The 26,925-nt window shown below is 44.3% G+C and overlaps 2 protein-coding genes across 3 annotated transcripts in view; both read right to left on the bottom strand.

Annotated features, from left to right (window-relative positions):
• Positions 1-3,864, bottom strand: part of PRKAR2A (protein kinase cAMP-dependent type II regulatory subunit alpha) — an 84,115-nt gene extending 80,251 nt beyond the window's left edge. The window contains exon 1 of the mRNA XM_007168901.2: positions 3,350-3,864. Within this exon, the coding sequence (XP_007168963.2) occupies positions 3,350-3,602 (253 nt within the window). The 5' untranslated portion in view covers positions 3,603-3,864. The remainder of the gene's footprint in view (positions 1-3,349) is intronic.
• Positions 3,865-6,593: 2,729 nt separating this feature from the next.
• SLC25A20 (solute carrier family 25 member 20) overlaps positions 6,594-26,925 on the bottom strand; it is a 34,598-nt gene continuing 14,266 nt past the window's right edge. The window contains exons 5-9 of one of the 2 annotated variants that reach the window (XM_057555724.1): positions 12,698-12,815; positions 11,941-12,013; positions 11,458-11,567; positions 10,710-10,834; positions 6,594-8,560 (exon numbers count right to left, since the gene is read on the bottom strand). In XM_057555724.1, the coding sequence (XP_057411707.1) occupies positions 8,465-8,560; positions 10,710-10,834; positions 11,458-11,567; positions 11,941-12,013; positions 12,698-12,815 (522 nt within the window). In that variant the 3' untranslated portion in view covers positions 6,594-8,464. Of the gene's footprint in view, positions 8,561-9,441; positions 10,296-10,709; positions 10,835-11,457; positions 11,568-11,940; positions 12,014-12,697; positions 12,816-26,925 lie in introns of those variants that run through there. The other variant, XM_007168784.2, reaches the window with a different exon arrangement.

Below are 26,925 nucleotides of genomic sequence, written 5' to 3'. Positions count from 1 at the left end.
AGAAATTAAAGAAGATCTAAATAAATGGGAAGACATCCCATACTCATAGATCAGAAGACTTAACGTTGTAAAAAGGCAATACTCTCCAAATTAATCTACAAATTCGATGCAATTTCTGTCAAAATCCCAGATGGCCTCTTTGCAGAAATTGACAAACTAATCCTAAAATTCATATGGAACTGCAAATAGCCAAAACAACTTTGAAAAAGAACAAAGTTGGAGAATTCACATTTCCTGATTCCAAAACTACCACAAATCTACAGTAATCAAACAGTGTAGTAGTGGCATACAGACAGATATACAGATCAATGGAATAGAACTGAGAGTTCAAAACAGACTCTCACATTTACAGTCAATTGATTTTCAACAAGAGTACCAAGACAATTAAATGGGGAAAGAATAGTCTTTTTATTTTAATCTTTTTGTTTTTTTGTTTTTTGTGGCTGTGTTGGGTCTTTGTTGCTGTGTGCGGGCTTTCTCTAGTTGCAGTGAGTGGGGGCTACTCTTCGTTGCAGTGCAGGGGCTTCTCATCGTGGTGGCTTCTCTTGTTGCAGGGTACAGGCTCTAGGCGTGCAGGCTTCAGTAGTTGCAGCATGCGGGCTCTAGAGCACAGGGACTTCGGTAGTTGCGGCACATGGGCTCTAGGGTGCACAGGCATCAGCAGTCGTGGCACACAGGCTCTGTAGTTGTGGCTCGTGGGCTTAGAGCACAGGCTCACTAGCTATGGCACACGGGCTTAGCTGCTCCACGGCATGTGGGATCTTCCGGGACCAGGGATCAAACCCGTGTCCCCTGCACTAGCAGGCAGATTCTTAACCACTGCGCCACCAGGGAAGTCCCAGAATAGTCTTTTTAATAAGTGGTGCTGGAACAACTGGATACCCACATATAAAAGAATGAAGTGGAACTTCCCTGGTGGTCCAGTGGTAAAGAACCCTCCTTCCAACGCAGGGGACACGGGTTTGATCCCTGGTCAGGGAACTAAAATCCCACATTCCACAGGGCAACTACTGAGCCCACGCGCCTCAACTAGAGAGGCCCTCTGCAGCAAACTACAGAGCCCACGCACTCTGGAGCCCCCGCAGAACAACTACAGACCCCACACGCTCTGGAGCCCGCACACCACAACTGGAGAGAGAAAACCCGCACACCACAACTGGAGAGAGTAAACCCGCGCGCCACAACCAGAGAGCCCGCACGCCACAAGTACTGAGTCCGCGTGCTCTAGAGCCCATGCACCACAACTAGAGAGAAGCCCGCACACTGCAATGACAGATCCTGCATACCGCAACGAAGATCCCGTGTGCCACAACTAAGACCCAACACAGCCAAATAAATAAATAAATAAATTTATATAAAAACAAAAGTAAAACAACCCACTAAATGACAGAAAATATTTTAAAGTCATATATCTGATAAAGGATTTGTTTAGAATATACAGAGAACACTTACAACTTAATAATAAAAACACAAATAAACCAATTAAAAAATGGACAAAGGCTCGGAATAGACATTTCTTCAAAGAAGATACACAAATGACCAACAAACACATGGAAAGATGCTCAACATCATTACGGAACTGCAAAGCAAAACCACAGTGAGGTACTATAATACTTCCTACCCACTAGGCTGGCTATAATAATAAAGATAATGAGTGTTGACAAGGATGGGGAGGAATTAGAACCCTCAAGTTTTCTTTCTTTTTTTCATAATAGTCATCCTTATGGGTGTGAAGTGGTATCTCACTGTGTGCCATGTATTTTTAAGTTATTATCTGTAAATAGAAGTTCACCTTGTGTTGATTTCTATAATATACTTAGCACAGTCACTGAAGAGATATAAACAAACAAAAAATTTAAATACCAATAAAATAAAGCACAAGGTTACAAAGATTTAAGTCAATTCAACTTTGAAAAAGATATTAAAGATGACAAAGAATGAAGACATAACACAAAACTTGTAAACTCTGTTTTACTCATCTGGGACTAATAGCTAAAATACTAATGTTTTGTGTAAATAAAAATTGTTGCAAAGCAAGTTACAGCTTTGTGATTTATTGTTATGACAGTGAAATTGTTGAGACTGTTGTGAGATTGTTGTCACGAACCCTATTTTAAAGATAAGTAAATTTGAAATCAAACAGGTTCCACAGTTTGTCTTAGACCACAAAGCAATTCTGTGACAGAGATTTGGAAAATAATTTCTGATTTCCAGGTTTAAGATGAAAAACTCATAATTTAATGTGCATTAAGTCAAGGGAAACACGGTAGAGAAATCTCCACTCTTAGCATGAATAAACTTAGGGAAGTTGTCCAGAACACTGAAGCTTACAACGTCCAACAGCGATGACCAATAATGAACTCTCTGCCAGCCTAATCTGAATGTGGATTCAACTCAGAACTAGGTTGTTGGGTTTTTTTTCAGTATGATCCAGTAACACTAAGACTAACTTTGCCTCTCAAATGTTTTCATTGTTTTGTTAAATTTTGGCTGTTCAAAAGTAGGGTAATTCTATTAAATTGACAAAGCCTATGTTGAAGCAATCACAGAAAATGGAAATGCTTTTTGACAATCTTGCTTAAATCAGATGTACAAGTGTTATTTGTCTTCTTTCCTGCACCCCATATGCGAAAAAAAGTTATTGTTTACCCTCACCAAATTTGATCCAATCATTTTAGCCAAATTAAAAAAAATATATATATACCCAGGGTCAACATTAAGAAATGCATATTCAAGTATTCAAGGGTGAAATACTGGGATATGCTTTAAAATTCTTCAGCAAAGGAGAAAAAAAAAGGTACAAATGAAACATTTCTGACAGATATTTCAACTGTGTAATGTGGGTATTGGCATACAGAAGGTTCATTTCACCTTTCCTATTTTTGTCTATGCTTAAAGTTTTTCACAGTAACTTTTCACAAAATGAATTCTTTCTAAAGTTACCGTCCTCGTTAGGAAATACGAATCAGTGGATGTGAATGTTCTCTTCGGAACGAAACTGCGTGAAGGGTCTCCAGCCGAGGCGAGGCGGCCGTGGGCTCCACGCCCCTCGGGCCCCGCGCCAGCACGCGCGCCAAAAGCGCGCACGTTTTCCCTCGAGCTGAACCTTACAACTCGCTCTGTGCGCTCTAGAGCTCGCAGGACCGCCGAGCTCAATTTGGAAGTGGCGCACGCCGCGCTCACGCCGGCGGCTGGGGGAATCCGGACAAACTCCACTCGAGGGCTTCAAGATCCCACGGCCCAGTGTGGCGGGCCTGGCCCCCAGCAGCCCCTCCTAGGTCTCTAGAGACCCTCGGCACCGCTCCCTCCGTACCCCCCACCGCGAACCTCGGCCCAGCCCTCTGCCTACCGTCCAAGTCCTCTTCGTCTTCCGACTCGCTGTCCGTGATCGCATCGGCGACAAGGCCAGGGCCGGGCTCTAGACCCTGGGAGCCGGAAGGAGGGGCGGCGGGCGGGGTGGAAGCTCTGGAGCGGGCCTCGCGAAGGCGGGTGAAGTAGTCCACCGCGAAGTCGACGAGGTCGGGCGGCTGCTGCCGCAATACCTCCACGGTGTAGCCCTGCAGCAGCTCTGTGAGCCCGGGCGGGATCTGGATGTGGCTCATGCCGGCGGCGGCAGGCGGGACCGGGCCGCCGGCGGCCACCGCCTGGGTGCTCCCTCACTCCGGCCTCTCGCCCCGCGCCCGCGAGGTCCCCTCACGCGCGACCCGGGTCGGGTCTTCCTCGCGCCACGCCGCCCTTTGTCCGGGTGTGCGTTTCCGGGCCGCACCACCCTACGCTGCTCCGGCTGGCCTGGTGCCACCGCCGCTGTCACTAGGCAGCCGCCGCCGCCTCCGGCACAGACAGGCGGGCGAGCTGGATGGGCGGGGCGGGAGCCCGGGTTGTGACGCACGCGGCCGCGGGCGTGCGCGCTCCCGCCGAGCGCCGGACCTCAGTGCGCGTGCGCCAGTGGGGCGGCCGCCAGCCCGGCTGCCCGGGCAGTCTCCGGTCCAGGGGCAGGAAATGAGTGGTCTACCCGCTAAGCGGCGTCGTTAGTGCCTTTCACCTTTCATTTCTTCTTTCAATACACTCTAAGATCCAAACGTTTGCCAGCCCTTACTAGGCTCTGAGAGCCAGATGCAAGCATGCACATTACCACCCCGGTGTGGTTCCAGCTATGGTGGAAAACAAGAGGGCCCACTTTAGGGGGGTACATTCAAGCTGACTGCGAGGCCTGAGCAGAATCTAACCACAGGAAGATCTGGAGGAAAGCCATGTGGGCAAAGAGGACAGCAAGAGCAAAGGCATGGTAAAGTCAGAACCACCCTGACCGCTGGGTGGCATAGTGGCATGACCATAGGACCCTCAGAAGTCCGGCAGGAAGTCTGTGAGATGTCAAAGGAGGAAGCCCTTGTAGGTAGCTGGAGTTTCAGTGATATAGTAATTTGCGAGCCAAAGGCAGATAAATAAGCCTGGAAGAACTCAGTAGGCCAAACATGTTCCTTGAGAAAAGGGAATAAAGGCCCAGGGCAGGAACGACCACTGTGCCTGTTTCTCCTCTTGAGCATTCCCACCAGGATTCCCAGGACTAGGTCTGCACACCCCTACTCTCCCCATACGCCACCCTGAGCCCTGGGCCAGCATTGCTTGATGGTGTTGAGCAGACCACAAGGCACTGTTATCCTTTGCCCCTGGGGAGAGGGCAAAGGCAAACTGGAGAGGCCATGCTATTTCCCAAGCTGCCCCTTCACCCACACCAGATTGGAAAGGAATAGAAAAAGGTGGAAACCTTCCTGGTATGTCCATACCACAGCCTAGGTACTGACCAAAGGCCCAGTAGGCATAGGACAAAGTCCTCCATCTCTTTGCTGGGCCCAGCCAAAAAGTGACTAGATGTAGCCTTGGGAACCTGTAAGGCATTTGGGATGGTTAAGCTCCACCTAGTAATTACCCAGTATTAATTAAAATCCTCACTTGGACCTCTCATATTGGCTTGGCACACAACCAGGAGTTCAGTGCTTCTGGGAACTGAGCTTCTAGAAGCAGGAATACCCGATCCCCACTGATGCAGAAGCCACTCAAGCTCTAGGCCAGGTAAGCCTGTGATTCTAAACAGCAGTGTCTCCCTGAACAAGTTTCTTGACTCCTGGGAGGAGTCCTGGACCATCAACTCTGTTAGGGAAGGGGTAGAGTCCAACTTGTTCCCTGCTGGGTCCTTACTGCACAGTCTTGGAGAAGATTTACTGAATGAATGAATGAATGAATGATAACTTTCCACACAGCAAGAAGAGCCAGTGAAACTGCTCTCCTGACCTCAGGCTCAGAACTAGGATCTTTTGCTTCAAAGCTATGCTTCTGATCTCAGAATGTGAAGACTTCACTAAGGACAAGCAATGAGGAGCTGGAGGGACAGAGTACCTCAACTCTTCTCTGCTCGTGGGTAGACTGACCCTTCCAAGTTTTCCAGGAGTCAGCCCATGCCCAGGAAACCTGGATGGGACTCCCACTGCACTGCCATACCTGAGGATCTGACCCACTTCAAGCAGTCCTACCACTAACCCTTTGGAAAGGCAAATTCACAGCTCCACTCTCTAGTTGGCCCATTTGTCAGGCTTTACATGTTTGACAGGGGGACAGGCACCTGTACAGCTAGGACTCCAACTTCAGTTGCAAAATAGGGTAGGAGGAGGCTACTCCAGGACTGACAACAGAGCTGGCTGCAGGCAGGTTCTCCCCGTCACTCCAAGGAACCCCTGACAGCCTCTGCCAGAAGGTTGCTCCTCCTGACTTGTTCTCAGGTACCCCATAGCTTGGCCATCCATCCATCTAGCAAACATGGCATTCAAAGGCATCCTTAGACCTGGAGGAAATGACGGCCACTGAAATCAGGAACCCCATAGCTGCTCCTTACCTGTCTCCACAGACCAGCCTCAGAGTAAGGATGGAGAGCCAGCCTCCAGGTCCACCTTGACTCCCCTCCCCTTGCACCTGGTCCCCAGAGCAGGGATCTATCTCTGCCCCTTCTGGGAAACCCTTCAATAGCAAGGGGAGTCCCAAGGGCCTTCATGAATGCCCAGTTGAGTTGGCAAAAGAATAGGGCCCTGGAACAAGAGAGAATACAAGGGGCCTGAGCCCCCATCTTCTACCCTTACCCTTCTAGGACCACCTTCATTCAAGCCTGTTCAGCTGCACCACTGGGGGTTACCATGGCAACCAAACCCACAGGCAGCCAGTAACTGGGAAACAGCTGCCAACAGCAAGTAATGGTGGGTAGAAAAGGTCAAGAGCAGAGACCCTCGAAAGCAAGAGAAATACAGCATCCATGGTAGAGAAAAGGAGGCCCTAGAGCCCTGACAGGCACTCAGCCTACCCCAGTCCTACTCACTACCCAGCATGTAGTCATCATCTTGCACAGACTGCCACATCACCAACCTCAGGCAGACATGGACACGATGGGGCCAGTTCTCAGAAGTGTTCACAACTATGCTGAGTAACACAGGTGGGGCACATGTCTAGTCCAAGAGCAGTGAGTCTGGTGAAAATGAACGTGGGTAGGGTACCAACTGCTATTTCCAATGGAACAGTTGTTTCATGTACTCTTTATTTTTTTTAAGATTCTTTTCCCATATAAGCCATTACAGAGTATTGAGTAGAGTTCCCTGTGCTATACAGCAGGTTCTTATTAGTTATCTATTTTACATATAGTAGTGTGTATATGTCAGTCCCAATCTCCCAATTTATTCCTCCCCCGCCCCGTTTCACGTACTCTTGACAGGTTTATTATTTAAAAGGTTTTTTTCCTCTCCTTCCAGGAAGAAGGTAGATGCCCATACTCCCCCAGACTTCTCTGGAAGACAGCCTGCTCTTGGCCCAGGCCCCCTGGTTTACACACTTTCTGCCCTCTGATGCCCTCTACCTAAGTGGGGGACTCAGCCCCAGCAGGAACACCTCCCTCTTCTCTGCCCAAAGGGGCTGCTTCTCTATGCCCCTCCAGTCCCCCACCCATCTCCTGGGACCTGTTGGTCACCTGACCACCTCTACATGCCAGCTCCCTGGTCCAGTCCTACCAGGATGTTTATTATCTACCACCATCAGTTTCTATTTTGCCTTAGAAGTGTCCATTAGCCTCTAGTGGACAGGGGGGAGTGGGGAAGTGGGCTATATTTCCTCTGCCCTAACCCAAGCTGTATTTCAGCCTTCATAATGCCGCCCCCATGAGGCCACTGCCTTTGGTCCAGTTATTTTAACAAGCGTCCATGCTCAAGGGAGCAGTTAATTCCTGGGCTGCCTATTTCTGCACCTAAGAGCCAGCCCCTCCCTGGGACACCGTCCTGAGAAAGTGTCAGTCTCTGCAGTGGACCTAGGGTCTGCCTCTAGACATCTCAGGGCAAGGACAGAACCTGGGAAGCAAGGGAGAGCCTGGCTGGAGAGCTACAGGCCTGCATGCTGACTAGAGCAAAGAAAGCAGAAAAAGGAGCCCTCAGCGAGCACTTGGCCCTGAGGCCTTCCCAGTGCCTGTTGGGACTCTGTGTGCCACCCCTAGCCTGACTCACAGGCCAGCTGCCTGGGCTTTGACCCTACAGTACAGACAGGCCTCTTGGAGTTTAGGTCAAGCAGTCTGGGGACAGCCTCTGATAGCATCACAAGCCTTTCTTCAGGCCTGTGGACACCCAGACACCACTCTATTGTCCACACTCTGTTATCAATTTGCCAATGATCTTGGTAGATCAGTTTACCCTGTCTGAGCTTTGGCTTCCACATCTGAAAATGGGGGTATAAATCTCTACCCATTAAACACTGAGTTACATGGGGTAAAGAGATGAGAATGAATCCATGAAGCGGCTGGAAAAGGAATAAGGGGTTCTAGCCTCAAAAGAATTGTGGTGAAAGAACTGTGGGTAGAGACGCTATGACTTTACGGCAGAAATGGTGCTACTATTGCTTCTAATAGGCTGAGGTTAAAACAACCTGCCCTCTGTCCTTTACCTTTGACCCAATTATACTCTTCTTTGTGCCTGGATGAGGCTGTTATCACTGGCTGGCTGTTGTAACAATCACTGGCTTCTACTTAAGGCTGTCTGTGACAGTCCAAGAAATTGCTTAGGAGGGCCCCAATCTCTCCCCTACTCGTACCCACCGTCAGGGAGAGAAGAGATATATCAGGAACAGGTGGCATTTCAAAGTGCATCATAAACAGAAAGTGCCAGCCAGGAGGGAGTTACTCACCATCTGCTCTGCTCCCTTCACAAATATGCCTCCAGGCACTTCCTTATTTGACTTAACATCTATTGAACACCCAAAGGAGTAGAAGAATCTACCACCATTAATATCAAGGAATCAAAATATTCCATTTTAAAATGGAAGCTGTTTCAAAGGGTAAATTATCCAGAAGCAGAGACTATAAAAGTGATCCTGAGCCATGGGAATGGCTGGCATTTGGTTAGAATGCAAATGCACTCACAGGAGGTCCCAGGAAAAGGCCGAGGTTTCAGGACTGTCTCAAGGACTGGGCAGTGCATAGAAGAGCTCCAGGAGACACATATGTGGCCATCTCCAAATCAGTGAGAGATTCAACAAAGATATCCTGCAGCATGAGAGGGGAAAAGTATAACACTGAATTAATCTTCCCAGGCAGAGTGCACACAATTTTCATCCCTAAAACTGTTTTTTTACTTGACCATCATCCAGAAATATCTTCCCAGAAATAAATCCTCCTTCCTTAAACCCCCAAATCTTCAGCTTCCAGCCAGGTTGGCCACACCCACTCCCAGATGGGGGTGGGTCCCTTCCCCTCTCACCCATTTACACTGAGTGATAGCTCTAAAGCCAAAGTCCAAGGATCTCTGTGCAGCTGCAGTGAGGTGGGAAGTGCCAGAACTGTGACTGCCAGATGGGACAACACCAGAGAAGCCCAGCTCTGGTAGCCTCTCCCTCCCCCAGCCAAGAACAGACTAGCTGGTGACTCTCCATTCTGACTCCCTCACCTCCTCCGGCTGCACCTGGTCATCATCATCAGCCTGATTAGTAATGCCAGACATCAGATCACACAGTGACCCCAAAGCGCATATGAAAACTCAGGACTGCTTTTGGCCTTTTAGAACAATTGACTCTCCATCCGTTAGCTAAGACACCCATGGCTGAGGGCAGAGAGGTGAAAGAATGAAAGGATGGGCTGTAGGCTCGGCCCTGTGGGGGCCTGCATGCCAGGCTTGCACTGAGAGCTATGGGAACAGTTACCAATCAAGTTGCCCCATCCCACCCCACCCCACCTCACCCTCCAGCAGCTGGAGCTGGGGCAGTCAGGGAAGGCTGGGCTGGCCAAAACTTCCTCCTCTTTCTCTTGCTAGAACCCCTGCCTGAAGCAACCAGGGAAGGATACTGGATCCCTAACAGCCTCCACCAAGGCCACAGAGGTTGCTTGCTGAAATGACCCAGAATCAAAAGAAAAAATTTTCACACAATGCAAAAATTAGAAACAATATTTATTATTTCCTGTTAAAATAGGGCGCTCTCATGAGACAAGAGTGTGCAAAAAGAGCCTTCCTACACCCTGGGCTTTCTCACTTATCCTAGCAAGCTGGGACTGTCGGTTCAAAATTCTCCTCCTCACTGTGTAGGAGGGAAAGCTCTCCACCTACTCCTGGAAATTAGGCTACTCTAGTTTTAATTTTGATTACTTGCATGCATTAAAAAAAAAAAAAACAAACCTGACTGTTAACAGGCTATCTGCCCCTAGGCACATTTGCTCAGTCCACTTGGACAGACAGATGTGGGCCTCAAGTCCACATTCCCATGTGCAGGCCAGGATTAGATGATACCCTGGAAATCTGGTGAGTGTTCCTGGCTAGGGATCAAAGAAGGCCCCAGTTCCTGGTCAGATGGCTGAAAACATGCATAGTGTCTCCAGTGAGAGGCTGAGATTCCCTCTTTCTCAAGGAGTATTTTGGGTGTAGTAGGGCCAGTGGTCAACTAATAGATAGCACTCTGGCCACAGGTAGTATCTGGTCTAGAAGCTACTTACTCCATCTCCAAATCCTCATGAGATCCCTTAAATTGACAAGAGTGGATTCAAGTTGCAAAATGGCAAATTATACCAGGAAGAGGATGTCATTAAGACAATGGTCTCAACAAGTCCATGCACAGAGCTCTCATCCCACCATGCCCCCCGCCTCACACTTCAGGACAGCCTAGTCCTGCCCACTGTTCCTCCTCGATGACAGCTTCCAGCATCCTGAAGCCTTGAACAGCCTTCAGCCTCACAAGTTGGGCATGGCCCAATTAAGGAACTTCATGGCAACTTCAAAGCCAAGGAAACAGGCCTGAGAAGGGGTTGGAAGGAAGAGAAAAGCCAACAGGAGTTGTGACTATTCACAGAGACCCCAGCACTGTGCTTGACTGGCCCTGTCAGGACCAAAATCCCTTCCTAATCTCCCACCCCAGGTCACGGAATCAAGCTGTGCTTTCTCATTCCTAAAAGGGAAAGAAAATGCATGTCCCACAACTGCCCACTTCTGATGGCCAGGCCAGGAAATCAAAGCTCCTCACCTCAGAGAATCACAAAGGCAAATCTTCCTGACAGCTTCAGGAAAGGGAACAAATAAGGAGGCTCTGACTGAGGGTGGGATTTGGAAAAACTGAGCCCCCAATTCAATCCCAGAAGCAAGCAAAAGTCAGCCCACCTGCACCCTGCTCTGAGCCCCAAAGGGAAAGCACAGCCCCTGCCGGTCACTCACTGCGTTGGCTGGGAAGGCTCGGATCATCACTGCATTGAACCCCTTATACAAGGATGTGATTCCTTCATTCCGGATCAGCTCCCTCAGCACATCTCTGAAGCCATTAGGATATTTCCCAGGAGGCGCTGTGGGCAGAAACCAACTGTTATGGCTTCAGGAAGCTTCCTGACCTGACCATGGTGACCTACATGGGGACAATATTGTAGTCAAGTCTTCCTGCAGGGCCACAGCACCAGTGAGAGGACACCTTGCAGGTCATCTGGGACCAGTCCACAGACAACACAGTTCACCTTGGGACAAACAGATACAAATGTCTGGATTACTGGTGCCAAGGGAGTGGAGAAGGGAATGAAGAATGAAACAGTCCTTCTGCTCATGTGAGGGAAGGAAGGTTGATTTGACTTCTTCTCTCACTATTTTTTTTTTTTTGGGCCACACTGCACAGCATGTGGGATCTTAGTTCCCCGACCAGGGATTGAACCTGTGCCCCCTGCAGTGGAAGCACGGAGTCTTAACCACTGGACTGCCAGGGAAGTCCTTCTCTCACTTATTTTATGTTTAGGCTGACAAGAAAATGAGTCTAGCGTTCCTAGAACACAAATGACTGCAAGGGAGAATGTTGGCCAGACAGATGCTGAGTGCTACTGTGGAGAGTGAGTATCCCTAGGGCCTTAAGAACTCTGTACCACAGGGGCAGCCAGTTCTGGGACCCACTCCAACCCCATCTACCCCACTCTCCTCTACTAACCAGTCTGGAAGCGGGACTTGAGCACGTCTGGAGGGATCGCCACAGCCCAGTTGAAGATCCCTGCGATGCCCCCAGCCACCAGGATCCGAGGCACGCTGAGCTCATTGACACTGCAGAATACCAAACAGCCCCAGTCAGACAAAGGCTGTGAGAGTGGTGTTCAGACCATCCCTCCTGTGCAGACAGGGCAGCCACAGAAAGGGAGAAACTGGCTGGAGGGAGGAGGTCCAAGGCCAAAGCTCCTGTGACATGGTAGCTGCCACTTGTTGAAGGAGGTTTCATGCACTTGTTTCAAACACTTCCTCCACCGGGTGAGGCACAGGGTAAAGAGTATTAGTATTAGCTGGGCCTCAGCAGCAACAAGAGGAAAGTGGACATGGAGACAGAAGCAAGTCCCACTTCTGCCTTCATATCCACTAACAGGGAAGGGCAACCTACCCATGATTGGGCAAAGTGGCTTCTAAGTTCTTCTGTTCTCCTCACCTCTTTTCCTCTGGAGTGAAGATATTTTTCAGCCATTCATATGTCATGAAATACATCCCACTGGCTGGAACATCTGTTATGGCAAGAAAGAGGTAAATTAAATGATATAAAATTCTCACAGATTTCTTGATCTTAGAAGAACCAAGCTTGGCTTTGGACCCTTGAAGGTTTCCCGAGAAGCTCCTCAGCAGCACTTCCTATTTGCAATAATCACTTTGCAGTGATCAGATGCTGCTCTGGGGTGAGCACTGGTATGAGTGAGCGCTAACATGCACGACATTATTTCATCTTCAAAGGCCCTCTGAGTGGTCCCCGCTAATATGCCCACTCCAAGCAGTTATAACCAGAGCTAACATCTGGCCTTCCTCCAAGCTGTCATCTCAGAACAAGGGTAGAGCTGTCTCTGTCTCTTCTATTGCCACCCCAATAGGACATGCCTCTCAAGCCAAAAAGAGCTCCACTGCTCCTAAGTCATTCTTTCTTCCCACTCATCCCTCCAGCCACGATTTCCACTTGCTACTCCCCTCCGACTGCCACGCTCATGATTTCCATCCTTGAGGGCCAGCCTATCAGAAGGATGGAGGGTCCCCCCATCCTCATGTGTGTCCATGCTGGCCAGAGGTAAGATGGCCTAAAACCAGGACACACAGTGCCGGCCCTGTCAGAGCTGTGGCATGTATGGTGCCAAGGCTCATCGGGAGATCCAGGCAAGACCCCCTGTGGCAAATCACCTCAGATGGAGGGCCTCAAAGGTTACCTCGCATGAGGGTGAGCACAGTCCCCTTGTAGATGCCTCGGATCCCAGCTTCCTTGTATAGCTTCTTTGCACAGTCCAAGGCACCAGTGTATTTGGTCTCCCCTGAAGAAGCTTGAATCTGAGAGGGAGGAAATAGTCATCAAGTCAGCAACAGCAACATCAAAGTCAACAAACCTAGCAGGTTACAGAAGATTACATAGTGAGTGTGGGAGTGGTCATTATGCATTAGACCAATGAAAAATATAACTATCATTGGCAAATCGATAGTTATTTAGAATGTACAATATTGGTGGAAGTTACTATGAAATAAGCCTAGGTGAATATATGGCAAAATATACTCACATTGACTAGAAAAAAAAATCAACAGAGGAGTTGGAAAATAAGTTGAAAAATAAGTTCCCAAATACAAGAGCATTCCCAATAAAGCTAGCTGGAAAAATAAAAAATAAAAAAAGCTAGTTGGCAGTCTAGAAAGGAGGAGACAAATACTTCAGTCAATCACTTATTCCTTCAACAAATATCCATTGACTACTAAATCCACTCCAAGCTCTAACTGATCATAAAGCTTGGTTAAAAGAAGGTGAACTGGAAATTGTATTCAGAGCTCTAAATACCTGGATAGAGGTCCTGTGTAGAGCCAGGAGAGGGCCAAGGAGAGGCCCCCTATCCCAGCCTCTGGGCTCCAGGGCCTAAGAGCCAAGAGCCTGAGGGCAGGCAGGAGGTAGCCCACAAAAGATCTGAGAGAAAGACAGCCCCATGTAGGATCCACAGCAAGTACAGAGTCAAGAGCAATCCGAACACACAAGGGCATCAACCAAAGAGTAATTAAAGCTGGAAAGAGAGTTCAGATTTAATAGTTCCAAGGAGAAACACTTACAAAATAAATATATAAGTCCAATAAATTTTTGTACATACCAACAATAACTAGTTGAAAAATAATGGAAAAGAATCCCATTCAAATAGCAATAAAGAATTATACTCCAATAAAGATGTTAAAATTAAAAAAAAATAGCAATAAAGGCTTAAAAGGTTTTCTGAACTAAGAAGATTAAATTACTCTTTAAGGCCAAAAGGCTGTGGTATGAGATTATACCTGATGAAAGGAAGAAATACATTATTAAGAGGATATGGGGCTTCCCTGGTGGCGCAGTGGTTAAGAATCTGCCTGCCAATGCAGGGGACACGGGCTCGAGCCCTGCTCCGGGAAAATCCCACATGCCACGGAGCAACTAAGCCCGTGCGCCACAACTACTGAGCCCGAGTGCCACAACTACTGAAGCCCGCGCGCCTAGAGTCCATGTTCCACAACAAGAGAAGCCACCCAATGAGACGCCCATGCACTGCAATGAAGAGTAGCCCCCGCTCACTGCAACTACAGAAAAGCCCGCGTGCAGCAACAAAGACCCAACACAGCCAAAAATAAAAAATAAATAAATAAATTAAAAAAAAAAAAAAGAGGATATGAAGGTAATAAATCTTCCTTTATAAGTAACACATGAAGTGCTGTTTTATTGCTGATACTGAAACATTAATATCAAGTTTTCTTGAAGGGGCACCTGCACCTAACCCAGAACTCTCCATAATGTTAGAAATATGATAGTCCACGTTCATTGGTCTAATATTGCATATTTAGGAGAAATATTCCTTACGGTGCAACCTCTTGCTATTTTTTATCAGGTACCTAATAACTTCAATGAGTACAAGAAAAATAATTGCGTGGACTCAAGAGTTTTAAAGGCTATTCTTTCAAGTGAGTGCCTACCTTCATGAAATCTTCAATATCTTTTTTTTTTTTTTTAAGATTTATTGATTGATTGATTGATTGATTGTTATGTTGGGTCTTCGTTTCTGTGCTAGGGCTTTCTCTAGTTGCGGCAAGTGGGGGCCACTCTTCATTGCGGTGCGCGGGCCTCTCACTATCGTGGCCTCTCTTGTTGCGGAGCACAGGCTCCAGACGCGCAGGCTCAGTAGTTGTGGCTCACGGGCCTAGTCGCTCCGCGGCATGTGGGATCTTCCCAGACCAGGGCTCAAACCCGTGTCCCCTGCATTGGCAGGCAGATTCTCAACCACTGCACCACCAGGGAAGCCCAAATCTGCAATATCTTAAACTAGCTCTTTCTATAGAGCTTGGTTTGTATTGGAGAAGAAAATCAAGTCTATGAGATTCCCAAGAGCAAAAACGTAGCCTTGTTGATCATGATATCTCTAGCCCCTTGCCAGGAATATAGTAGGTATGACTAGAAATTTATTAGTTAAATTAAGGTAGAAAAATCAATTCATAGTCAACTTTCAAGTAGCAAAACCTGAATACGCTAGGTAGTACACAATGTTCTCCTAAACTGATTTACATGTCTAAACTCAAGTTAAGCTTTCCTTTAAATATATTGATCTGTGTTCCTCTGATAAAGTTACAGAAATACTTCTTCCAGTTTCTGTTTTTCCAATGAAATCACAGGAGGTGTGACTTGTTTCAGGTATAAAGAATGTTCTTAGGAAAAAAAAAAAAAAAAGCAATAAAATATATGTGCATCAAGCAATAGGATTTGCATAAATGAAACTCTAAAACCTTTCCAAAGGACACAAAAGAAGAGGTAAATAAAAAGGGAGTCATAGTTCTGGTTAGGAAAAGTTTTCAGAAAAGTTTTCAATCAGGAAGACGTCAATTTTTCTAAAAATAATAAATTTAAGATCATGTCAATTGAGTATCAATGGCTTTTTTAAAAATGTAACTTCCCCAGATGATCCCGGCACAAGTGAGCCTGGTGTATCTGAGGAATGGCACAGAGGCCCATGTTATCAGAGGATGCTGGAGCTGACTCACAGTGACCTGGGGGGTCAAAGAGGACTGGGCATGGAATTGACATATTAACAGAATTTTCTCACTATTATGTGTGGTATAGACTATAAGCAGGGAAACAAGTGAGGAGGCCCTCACAGTCATCCAGGCCAGTGCTGAAGGTGACCTGGAGCAATGTGGTTGCAATGGAGGTGATGGGACGGGGTAGATTTGTGATCTGTTGAAAGCCAGCTTAACTGTTCAACAAATGGGATATGTACAGTGAGACAAAGTGTACAATCTAGGAGAACTCCTGGGTTTTAGAGCTGAACAACTAGACAGATGGTATTGCCACCAACTGAGCTGCAGAAGGTTGTAGGTAAAGCAGGTATTGAGGAGGACCAGGAGTTCAGTTTTGCACATGGTGACTCTGAGGTGCCTACTAACATCCAACAGAAATGTTGGATAAACTAGTCCAGAGTTCAGGAAAAGTCTGAGTTGGAGATATAAACTGGAAAATCATTATTATACAGATGGTGTCTAAAAGTCATGAGACAAGAAGAAATCATCAACGAGATGAGTGTAATATGACTGAGCCTTGTGCACATGAACATTAAAAGATTGAGAAGATGAGGATAAACCAACAACGGACATAGAAAAGGAGCAGCCAAGTAGGTAGGAGGAAAGTCAGGAGAGAAGCCAAGTGAAGATAGATCTTCAAGGAAGATGGGGGACCAGCTGAGTCCAATTCTGTTGATGGATCAAGATGGATCAATGTCCAGGCCCAAGAACTGAATGTTGGATTTAGTGTAAAAGTCACTGGTGGGACGTCCCTGGTGGTCCAGTGATTAAGAATCCGCCTTCCAGTGCAGGGGACGCGGGTTCGATCCCTGGTTGGGGAACTAAGATCCCAGACGCCACAGGGCAACTAAGCCCGCCTGCCGCAACTAGAGAGAAGCCTGTGTGCCGCAACAAACAGCCTGCACACTGCAACTAAGACCAGACACAGCCAAAAATAAATAAATAAATAAATTTTTTTTTAAAAAAAAAGGTCACTGGTGATCTTGACAAGAGTACTTTTGTTGGAGTTGTGAGGCAAAAGCCAGTCTGATGTGGGTTTGACAATTAGAGAGGGGGGACTAGAGACAAAGAGTAGGAAAAAAACAACAAAAACAAAAAACTTTTTCAAAGAGTTTTGATGTAAAGGGGAGCAAAGACAGGAAGCACAGAAATGGATGTGGAAGATAAAATAGAGAGAAGTTTGTATTTTTAAGGTGAAAATACAAGCATGTTTATGCTTTTATTGCTGAAGAGAACAATCCATTGGAGAGCAAAAACTGATGCTGAAGGAGAGAGAAAGAAGAATTGTTGAAGCAAGGTCTCTGGATGGGCAAGAGGGGATAGGATGTGGGGTCAAACAGAAGCATGGGACATTCGTGGTGGAAACAGCCAGGCAGCCACAGATGTAGTTAGATGCCAGTGGGTGAGTGGAGGCAGTGGAGGGCATCTGGTAAAGTCCTCTTCTGGTAGTTTCAGTTTTCTCAGTGAAGTAGAAAGCCAGGGGACTTCCCTGGTGGTGCAGTGGTTAAGAAACCACCTGCCAATGCAGGGGACACGGGTTCGAGGCCTGGTCCGGGAAGATTCCACGTGCCGTGGAGCAACTAAGCCTGTGTGCCACAACTACTGAGCCTGCGCTCTACAGCCCATGAGCCACAACTACTGAGCCCGCATGCCACAACTACTGAAGCCCGCACACCTAGAGCTCATGCTCTGCAACAAGAGAAGCCACCGCAATGAGAAGCCCGCGCACTGCAATGAAGAGTAGCCCTCACTTGCCGCAACTAGAGAAAGCCCACGCACAGCAACGAAGACCCAACGCAGCCAAAAATAAATAAATTAATTAATAATAATTTTTTAAAAAGCCAGGTCATCTCCTGAGAGGGTAGGGGTTTGAGAAGAGAAGAGAGTTACAAAGTAGTCACCCAGCAGAGTGGAGGAGTGCAAGGGAAGAATATGGATGGGGACTGTCTCATCTAGGAGCAGAAAAGGACTTCAGGCATAAAAGAGATGGAAGAAGCCATGACGGAAAAGACTAAGAGACAAGGCTACTGAAAACAAACATTCCCTAACTCAAAATCAATATACAGACATCTAAGAAGTATTTTCCCAATCCTCCTGCTAAGTACAACAAAAAACTCTATAGACATTATTTGTTTTAAATAAATATAAGAGGACTCTGAAAGTTTGGAGAGAAGAAGCAGACTGGTTAGGGACCTTGGGACTTGAGCAATGACATAGTGGTGAGTCCCCTGGATTTTCTTTTTTGATATATCTCAGACTTAAAGCAGAAGAAACTGGCAATCCAGGAATACCAACAAGCACAGATGAAAAAGAAGCATCAACAAAAGCCTGCATTCTCTAGACAAAGGACCAGAAAAGGAACAGCCTAGAAAGACAGAAAATCTTTAGACAAAAACCACTCTACTCCAGCCATACACCATAGAAAAAACTGTGGCCTCACCCTCATCCACACCAGCAAAGACCCTGTGGGGAGCCCAGACTTCCACCTTCGCAGGGCTGTAACAAGGTACCCAACATGCTACGTGGGCTACCTGGGTGGAGTCAGAAAAGGCCAAGTACGGAATAAGGACTTTCATCCCTGACAGCCTGTAACCATCACCCTCCTGTCCTGTGGTGTCAGTAGAGACACTGGAACTCCCACATCCACCCAGCAGTAAAAAGAAGTGCCCCACCCTCAAGTGTCAACAGAGGTCGAGTGGGTCACCTAGACTTCCACTTCCACTTGGCAGTAACAAGGCAGCATCCCTCCCTTCCTACTGGAGTGGTGTCAAAGAAAGCCAACTAAAATGGAAAGATTAAATAGGATCCAGAATCTCAATAAAGTATGCAAATATCCAGGTTCCAACTGGAAATCACACAACATGTCCAAAACCAGGAAGATCTCAAACTGAAAGAAAAAAGCAGCAGTAGATGCCAACACCAAGATGACAGAGATGTTAGAATTATCTGACAAAGATTTTAAACCAGCCATTGTAAAAATCCTTCAATGAGTAATTATTAATATGCTTGAAACAGATTAAAAAAATTAGAAAGCCACAGCAAAGAAATAAAATATCAGCACAGAAATAGAAGATATGAGGAAGAACCAAGTGGAAGTTTTAGAGTTGAAAAATACAACCGAAATAAAAAGCTCAGTGGGGACTTCCCTGGTGGTGCAGTGGTTAAGAATCCGCCTGCCAATGCAGGGGACACAGGTTCGAGCCCTGGTCTGGGAAAATCCCACATGCCGCAGAGCAACTAAGCCCATGCACCAAAACTACTGAGCGCGAGTGCCACACTACTGAAGCCCGAGCGCCTAAAGCCTGTGCTCTGCAACAAGAGAAGCCACCACAATGAAAAGCCTGCACACCGCAACGAAGAGTAGCCCCCGCTCGCCACAACTAGAGAAAGCCGGCATGCATCAATGAAGACCTGACACAGCCAAAAATAAATAATAAATAAATAAATGTATTAAAAGGAAAATTAAAAAGCTCAGTGGATGGCTCGTTCAACAGCAGAATACAGGGGAGAGAGGAAAAAAAAAATCAGGATTAGAAGACAGAACAATGGAAAATACCCAATCTGAACAACAGAAAGAAAACAAACTGAAACAAACTGAACAGAACCTCAGGGACCCCTGGGGCTGTAACAGAAAATCTAGTATTTGTTTCCTCACAGTCCCAGAAGAAGAGGAGAAAAGAGGGTAGGACTGAAAAAGTACTCAAAGAAATAACTGCTGAAAACTTCCCAAATTTGGCAAAACATAAACATAGATTTAAGAAGCTGAGCGAACCCTAAACAGAATACACCCAAATAAATCCATGCCATAACACATCACAAGTGAACTTAGTTGAAAACTAAAGACAGAGAAAAAAGCTTAAGAGTAGCCAGAGAAAAATAACACATTGCCTATTGAAAAAAACAATTAGAATGACAGCAGAAACCAGGGAGGGCAGAAGGAAGGGGCACAGTAGCTTTCGGGAGCTGAAAGAAAAGAACTGTAGGTTAAGAATCCGCCTGCCAATGCAGGGGACACAGGTTTGAGCCCTGGTCCAGGAAGATCCCACGTGCCGCGGAGCAACTAAGCCCGTGTGCCACATCTACTGAGCCTGCGCTCTAGAGCCCAAGAGCCACAATTACTGAGCCCACGTGCCACAACTACTGAAGCCCGCGTGCCTAAAGCCCAAGCTCCGCAACAAGAGAAACCACCACAATGAGAAGCCCACACACCACAACGAATAGTAGCCCCCGCTTGATCAAACTAGAGAAAGCCCACATGCAGCAATGAAGACCCAACACAATGAAAGAAAGAAGAGAAAGAAAGAAAGAAAGAAAGAAAGAAAGAAAGAAAGAAAGAAAGAAAGAAAGAAAGAAAGAAAAGAGAGGGAGAGAGAGAAAGGAAGAAAGAAAGAAAAAGAAAGAAAGAAAGAAAGAGAAAAGAACTGTAATCCCAGAACCCTATGTCAAGTGAAAATATTTTTCAGGAATAAAGGGGAAATTAGGCATTCTTAGATGAAGGAAAACTAAGAGACTTTGTCATTCACAGACCTACCCCAAAAGAATGGCTAAAGGAAGTTCTTTAAATAGAAAAGAAACTCTAAAAGAAGGAACCCTGGAACATCAGGAAGGAAGGAAGAACATAGTAAGCAAAAATATGGGATATTATATAATGGTAATATGAGGGACATTACATAGTGATAAAAGGGCCAATCCACCAAGAAGGCATAGCAATCCTAAATGTGTATACATTAAACAAAAAAGCTGCAAACTATGTGAAGCAAAACTGATAGAACTGAAAGAAGAAACAAACAAACTCACAATTACAGTTGGAGATTTCAAATTCCTCCATCAACAAATAGGTAGAACAACTAGACAGAAAATCATCAAGGATAGAGAAGAACTCAACAACACCATCAACCAACAGGATATAATTGACATTTATAGATTACTCCACCAAATGACAGCAGAACACACATTTTTTTCAAATGCCCGTGGAACATGGACCAAGATAAACCATATCCAAGGCCATAAACCTCAAGAAATTTAAAAGAATATAAATAATACAGAATGTTTTCCAATCACAATGGACTCAAACTAGAAATCAATAATCTACAACACTTGAAAACTGAACAACACTCTCCTAAGTAATTAAAAAAGGAAGTCTCAAAGGAAATTAGAAAACACACTGAACTGGGACTTCCCTGGTGGTCCAGTGGCTAAGACTCCCTGCTCTCAATACAGGGGGCCTGGGTTCGATCCCTGGTCAGGGAACTAGATCCCACATGCCACAACTAAGAGTTTTCATGCCGCAACTAAAACATCCTGCATGCTGTAACTAAGACCCGACACAGCAAAACAAATAATAAATATTAAAAAAAAGAAAAAGAAAACACACTGAACTGACTGAAAATTAAAATATATTGAAGTTTGTGGCACACAGCTAAAGCAGGGCTGAGAGGAAACTTTATAGCACAGACTGCATATGTTAGAAAAGAGGAAAAGCCTCATAACAATAATCTAAGCTTGCACCTCAAACACCTAAAAAAAAAACAAAAAGAAAAGCAACAAAACCCAAAACAAGCAAAAGGAAGTAAATAATAAAAAACAAGCAGAAACCAATGAAATTGAAAACAGAAAAACAATAAAGAAAGTCAATGAGGTGAGTTCCCTGGTGGCCTAGTGGTTAGGATTCTGGGCTTTCACTGCCATGGCCTGGGTTCAGGGAGCTGAGATCCCGCAAGCCGCGTGGCATGGCCAAAAAAAAAAAAAAAAAGAAAGAAAGAAAAATCTTTTTTGAAAAGATCAATAAAACTGACAAACCTCAAGTGAGACTGACAAAGAAAAAAAAGAGAGAAGTCACAAATTAGTATTTTTTTTATTAATTAATTAATTTATTTATTTTTGGCTGTGTTGGGTCTTCGCTGCTGCACGCAGGCTTTCTCTAGTTGTGGCGAGTGGGGACTACTCTTCGTTGCGGTGTGCAGGCTTCTCATTGCAGTGGCTTCTCTTGCTGAGGAGCACAGGCTCTAGGCATGAGGGCTTCAGTAGTCGTGGCTCGCGGGCTCTACAGTGCAGGCTCAGTAGTTGGGGTGCATGGGCTTAGTTGCTCCGCAGCATGTGGGATCTTCCCAGACCAGGGCTCAAACCCGTGTCCCCTGCATTAGCAGGCAGATTCTTAACCACTGTGCCACCAGGGAAGCCCCACAAATTATTAATACCAGGAATAAAACAGAAGATAACACCACAGAATCTGCCAATGTATAAAGGACAATAAGGGAATACTACAAACAACTTTACACACACACATTTGACAACTCAGATAAAAAAACAAAAACAAAAACTACCACAGGGACTTCCCTGGTGGCACAGTGGATAAGACTCCGTGCTCCCAGTGTAGGAGGCCCAGGTTCGATCCCTGGTCAGGGAACCAGATCCTATATGCAACCGCAACTAGGAGTTCACATGCCACAACTAAGGAGCTGGCAAGCCACAACTAAGGAGCCCACCTGCCGCAACTAAGAACTGGCACAACCAAATAAATAAATAATAAAATATTAAAAAAAAAAACTACCACAATTTTCCCAATATGAAATAAGTAATTTGAATAGCACTGTAACTATTAAGAAAATTGAATTCATAATTTAATAATTCCTCCCCCACAATCTCCAAGCCTATATGGTTTCACTATAAAATTCTACCAAATGTTTATAGAAAAATGAACACCAATTCTACATAATCCCTCTCAGAAAACAGAAGAGGGAACAATTCCCAATTCATTTTATGAAGATAGCATTATTCTGATACCAAAACCAGACAAAGACAAGACAGAAAAAAAAATGACAGACTAATATCTCTCGTGACTATAGATGCAAAAATACTTAACAAAATATAAGAAAATAGAACTCAGCAGTATATAAAAAGAATTATACACTATGACCAAGTTGGGGGGTTTATTCCAGCAATGCAAAATTGGTTCAGGATTCAAACATTGATTGATGTAATTCACCAAATTAAGAGGTTAAAGGAGAAAAATCACATGATCACATTAATAAATGAAGAAAAAGAATTTGCAATAAGTCAATATCCATTCATGAGAAAACTCTCAGAAAAAGAGGAAAAGAAGGTAACTTTCTCAACTTGATAAAGAGCATCTATCAAAAAAACTACATCTGGGACCTCCCTGGTGGTCCAGTGGTTAAGACTCCGCACTTCCACTGCAGGGGCACTGTGTTCCATCCCTGTTCGGGGAACTAAGATCCTGCATCCAGCGTGGCGTGGCCAAAAAACTAAACAAACAAACAAAAAACTACATCTAACATCATATTTAACAGTGAAATAGTGAATACTGCCCCATGAGATTGGGAACAAGGCAAAAATATCCATTCTCATCACTCTTATTCAACATAGTACTGGAAATTCTAGCCAGTGAAATAAGGAAATAAAAGGTAAACAGATTAGAAATGAAGATAAAACTGTCCCTATTTGCAAATAACATGATTATCTACATAGGAAATCCCAAAGAATCTACCAAAAAAAAATCCTAGAATTAATAAGGGCACTCAGGAAGGTTCACATGATACAAGATTAACGTACAAAAATCAATTGTATTTCTACAAACTAGCAATGAAAATGTAGACAAAAAAATTAAAATTATAATACCATTTACAATGCCATTTTACAAAGTCAAATTAAGAGAGAAGCACTTAGGTATATAAGAAAACACATTAAGAGCTTATATGCTGAAAACTACACAATGCTGATGAAAGAAATTAAAGTTCTAAATAAATGGAGAGATATAACATGTCCATGTATTGGAAGACTCAAAATAATGTGTTAATTCTACCCAAATTGACCTATAGGTTTAACATAATCTCAGCAAGATTTTTCTCAATTTTCTAAATTATCCTAAAATTTACATGGAAATATTGGGTTGGCCAAAAAGTTTTCTGTAAGATGTTACGGAAAAACCCGAGCGAACTTTTTGGCCAACCCAATACAAAGGAATTAGAATAGCTAGAACAATTTTTTTCATTAATTAATTTATTTATTTATTTTTGGCTGTGTTGGGTCTTCGTTGCTGCACACGGGCTTTCTCCAGTTGCGGCGAGTGGGGGCTACTCTTCGTTGTGGTGCGCGGGGCTTCTCATTGCGGTGGCTTCTCCTGTTGTGGAGCAGCGCAAGCTTCAGTAGTTGTGGCACACGGGTTCAGTAGTTGTGGTTCTCAGGCTCTAGAGCAGAGGCTGAGCAGTTGTGGTGCATGGGCTTAGTTGCTCCGAGGCATGTGAGATCTTCCCAGACCAGGGCTTGAGCCCGTGTCCCCTGCGTTGGCAGGAGGATTCTTAACCACTGCGCCAGCAGGGAAGTCCCCATTTTTTTTTTTAAAGAATAAAGTGGGAGGCATCAGTCTAGTCAATTTCAAGACTTAGTATATGGCTATACTAATCAAGACTGTAGTATTCATGAAGGGATAGATGCATAAATCAATGGAAGAAACTAGAGTACCCAGAAGTAGACCCACACAAATATGCCCAACTGATTTTTAACAAAGATGCAAACACAAGTCAGTGGAAGAAAGATAAGTCTCTTCAGCAAATGGTATGGTGCAATTGGACAGCCCTAGGGAAAAGAAAAAAATAAAAGAACTCTGACCTAATTCTCATACATAATACAAATATTAACTCAAAATGGAGTCACAGACTTAAATGTAAAAGGTAAACTATAGATAAAACTTTTGGAAAAACATATTAGAAAATCTTTGGGATTGCAGGCTAGGTAAAGAGTTCTTAAGACCTGATGCCCCAAACACCCAAAACCCAATCCATAAAAGAAAAATTAACAAACTGGACTTCATCAAAATTTAAAATGTTTGCTCAAAAGACTCTGCTGAGAGGATGAAAAGACAAACTATAGACTGGAAGAAAATATTTGCAAACCACATATCTGACAAAGTACTAGTATCTAGAATAAAGGACTCTCAAAACTCAATAATAAAAAAACAAATAATCCAATTAGAAAATGGGCAAAACACATGAACAAACATTTCACCAAACAGGATATACATATAGCAAATGAGCACAGGAAAAGATGTTCAACATCTTCAGCTATTAGGAAAATACAAATTAAAATGAGATATCACTACACACCTATCAGAATGGCTAAAATTAAGAACAGTGACAACACCAAATGTTGGTGAGGATGCAGAGAAACTGGATCACTCATACATTGCTGGTGGAAATGTAAAACGATAGAGCTACTCTGAAAAAACTGTTTGGTAGTTTCTTTAAAAACTAACACGCATGGGACTTCCCTGGAGATCCAGTGGTTAAGACTCCACACTTCCACTTCAGGGTACACAGGTTTGATCCCTGATGGGCGAACTAAGATTCCACATGCTGATGCGGTGTGGCCAAAAAAACCCAAAAAAACCAAAAAAAAACCCACTAAACATGCAACTACCACATGACTCAGCAATTATACTCCTGGGCATTTATCCCAGAGAAATGAAGACTGATTTTCTCAGAAAAACCTCTGTACATGAATGTTTATAGCATCTTTATTTATAATAGCCAAAAACTGAAAACAACCCAGATGTCCTTCAATGGATGAAAAGTTAAACATATTTGTAGTACATCCACACCATGGACTACTAAAAAGGAATGAACTATTCATATATGCAACAATCTGTATGAATCTCCAGAAAATTAGGTTGAGTTGAAAAAGCCAATCTGAAAAGTTTACATACTATATAGTTCCATTTATATAAGTCTTGAAATTACAGGCTTATAGAGTTCAGATTAGTGGTTGCTGGGGTGGTTAAGGACTGGAGTGGGGTAAGGGAAGTGAATGTGGCTATTAAAGGGCTACATGAAGGATCCTTGGCATGATGGAATTGTTCTGTATCTTGACTGTAACAATGTCAATATTCTGGTTGTGATATTGTACTATAATTTTACAATATATTACCTCTGTGGAAGAACTGAGTAAAGGGTACGTGGGATCCTTTTGTATTATTTATTTCTTTTTTTCCCTTTGTATTATTTCTTACAACTGTATGTGAATCTATAAGTATCTCAAAATAAAAAAATTTAATTTAAAAAATGCACAAAATTAAATGATGAATGCAAAGCATGAAAAAGACTTGCCAAATATGATAAGAAATTAATAACCTTAATATGTCCAAAGGTTTTAGGGGTGGGGGAGTGACAGGTACAAACTATTGGGTGTAAGACAGGCTACAAGGATGTATTGTACAACTTGGGGAATACAGCCAATATTTTGTAACAACTGTAAATGGAGTGTAACCTTTACAAATTGTATAAAAATCTTTAAAAATAATAAATTGGGGACTTCCCTGGTGGCGCAGGGGTTAAGAATCCGCCTGCCAATGCAGGGGACACGGGTTCAATCCCTGAACCGGTAAGATCCCACATGCTGCAGGGCAACTAAGCCCATGCACCACAATTACTGAGCCTGCGCTCTAGAGTTCGCGTGCAACAACTACTGAGCCCATGTGCTGCAACCACTGAAGCCCGCGCACCTACAGCCCGTGCTCTGCAACAAGAGAAGCCACCACAATGAGAAGCCCGCGCACCGCAACAGAGTAGCCCCTGCTCGCGGCAACTAGAGAGAGCCCACGCTGCAACGAAGACCCAACACAGCCAAAAATAAATAAATAAAACAAAATAATAAATTCAAACATGTCCAAAGCTTTTATAAGTCAATAGAAAAACAAATGAGCAAAGAACACAAATAGGCATTTCACAAAGGAAAAATACAAACAGCTAATACGCATCAAAAAAATTAACCTCACCAAAAAAAAAAAAAAAAAATTAACCTCACCAACAATTAAAAGCAAGAAAAATTAAAACAATGCAAATTTTTCACCCATCAGACTAGCAGAGATTGTAAATTAGATGCCACAGAGTCTGCTGGGAAGTAAGAGCTCTTATACTATTGACAGGAATAGAAAATGACAGACTTTTATAGGAGGGCCATTTAGTAAAATGCATTAAAAACCATTTTAAAAAGTACATACCTTCAAAAAAAAAGTACATACCTTTAATCATACTAATTTCAAGTCTAGACATTTATCCTAAGAAAATAATCAGGAACACATGCAGAGACTTATTTACAAAGATCTTCACTATGTCATATAATTTGTCATGTCCCCAGATAAGGGATTATTGGGTAAATGACAGCCATGTATTGAAATAAAATATAGAAAATGACGCCTGAGAAAAAAAATCACAAAAATATTGTGACATATCAAATGAAAAAAGCTGGTTACAAAACTATTGCAATATGTGACCCCAATTTTATTTCAAAAGATAACTTTTTTTAATACAAGTTTACCAAAAAGACTAGAAGAATTCACACAGAAAGCATAACAGTG

This window comes from Balaenoptera acutorostrata, chromosome 10 (assembly GCF_949987535.1).
Source record: "Balaenoptera acutorostrata chromosome 10, mBalAcu1.1, whole genome shotgun sequence".
Taxonomy (NCBI): Eukaryota; Metazoa; Chordata; class Mammalia; order Artiodactyla; family Balaenopteridae; genus Balaenoptera; species Balaenoptera acutorostrata.
Note: the sequence above shows the minus strand (reverse complement) of the source record. Positions and strands in the feature narration are given on the sequence as shown.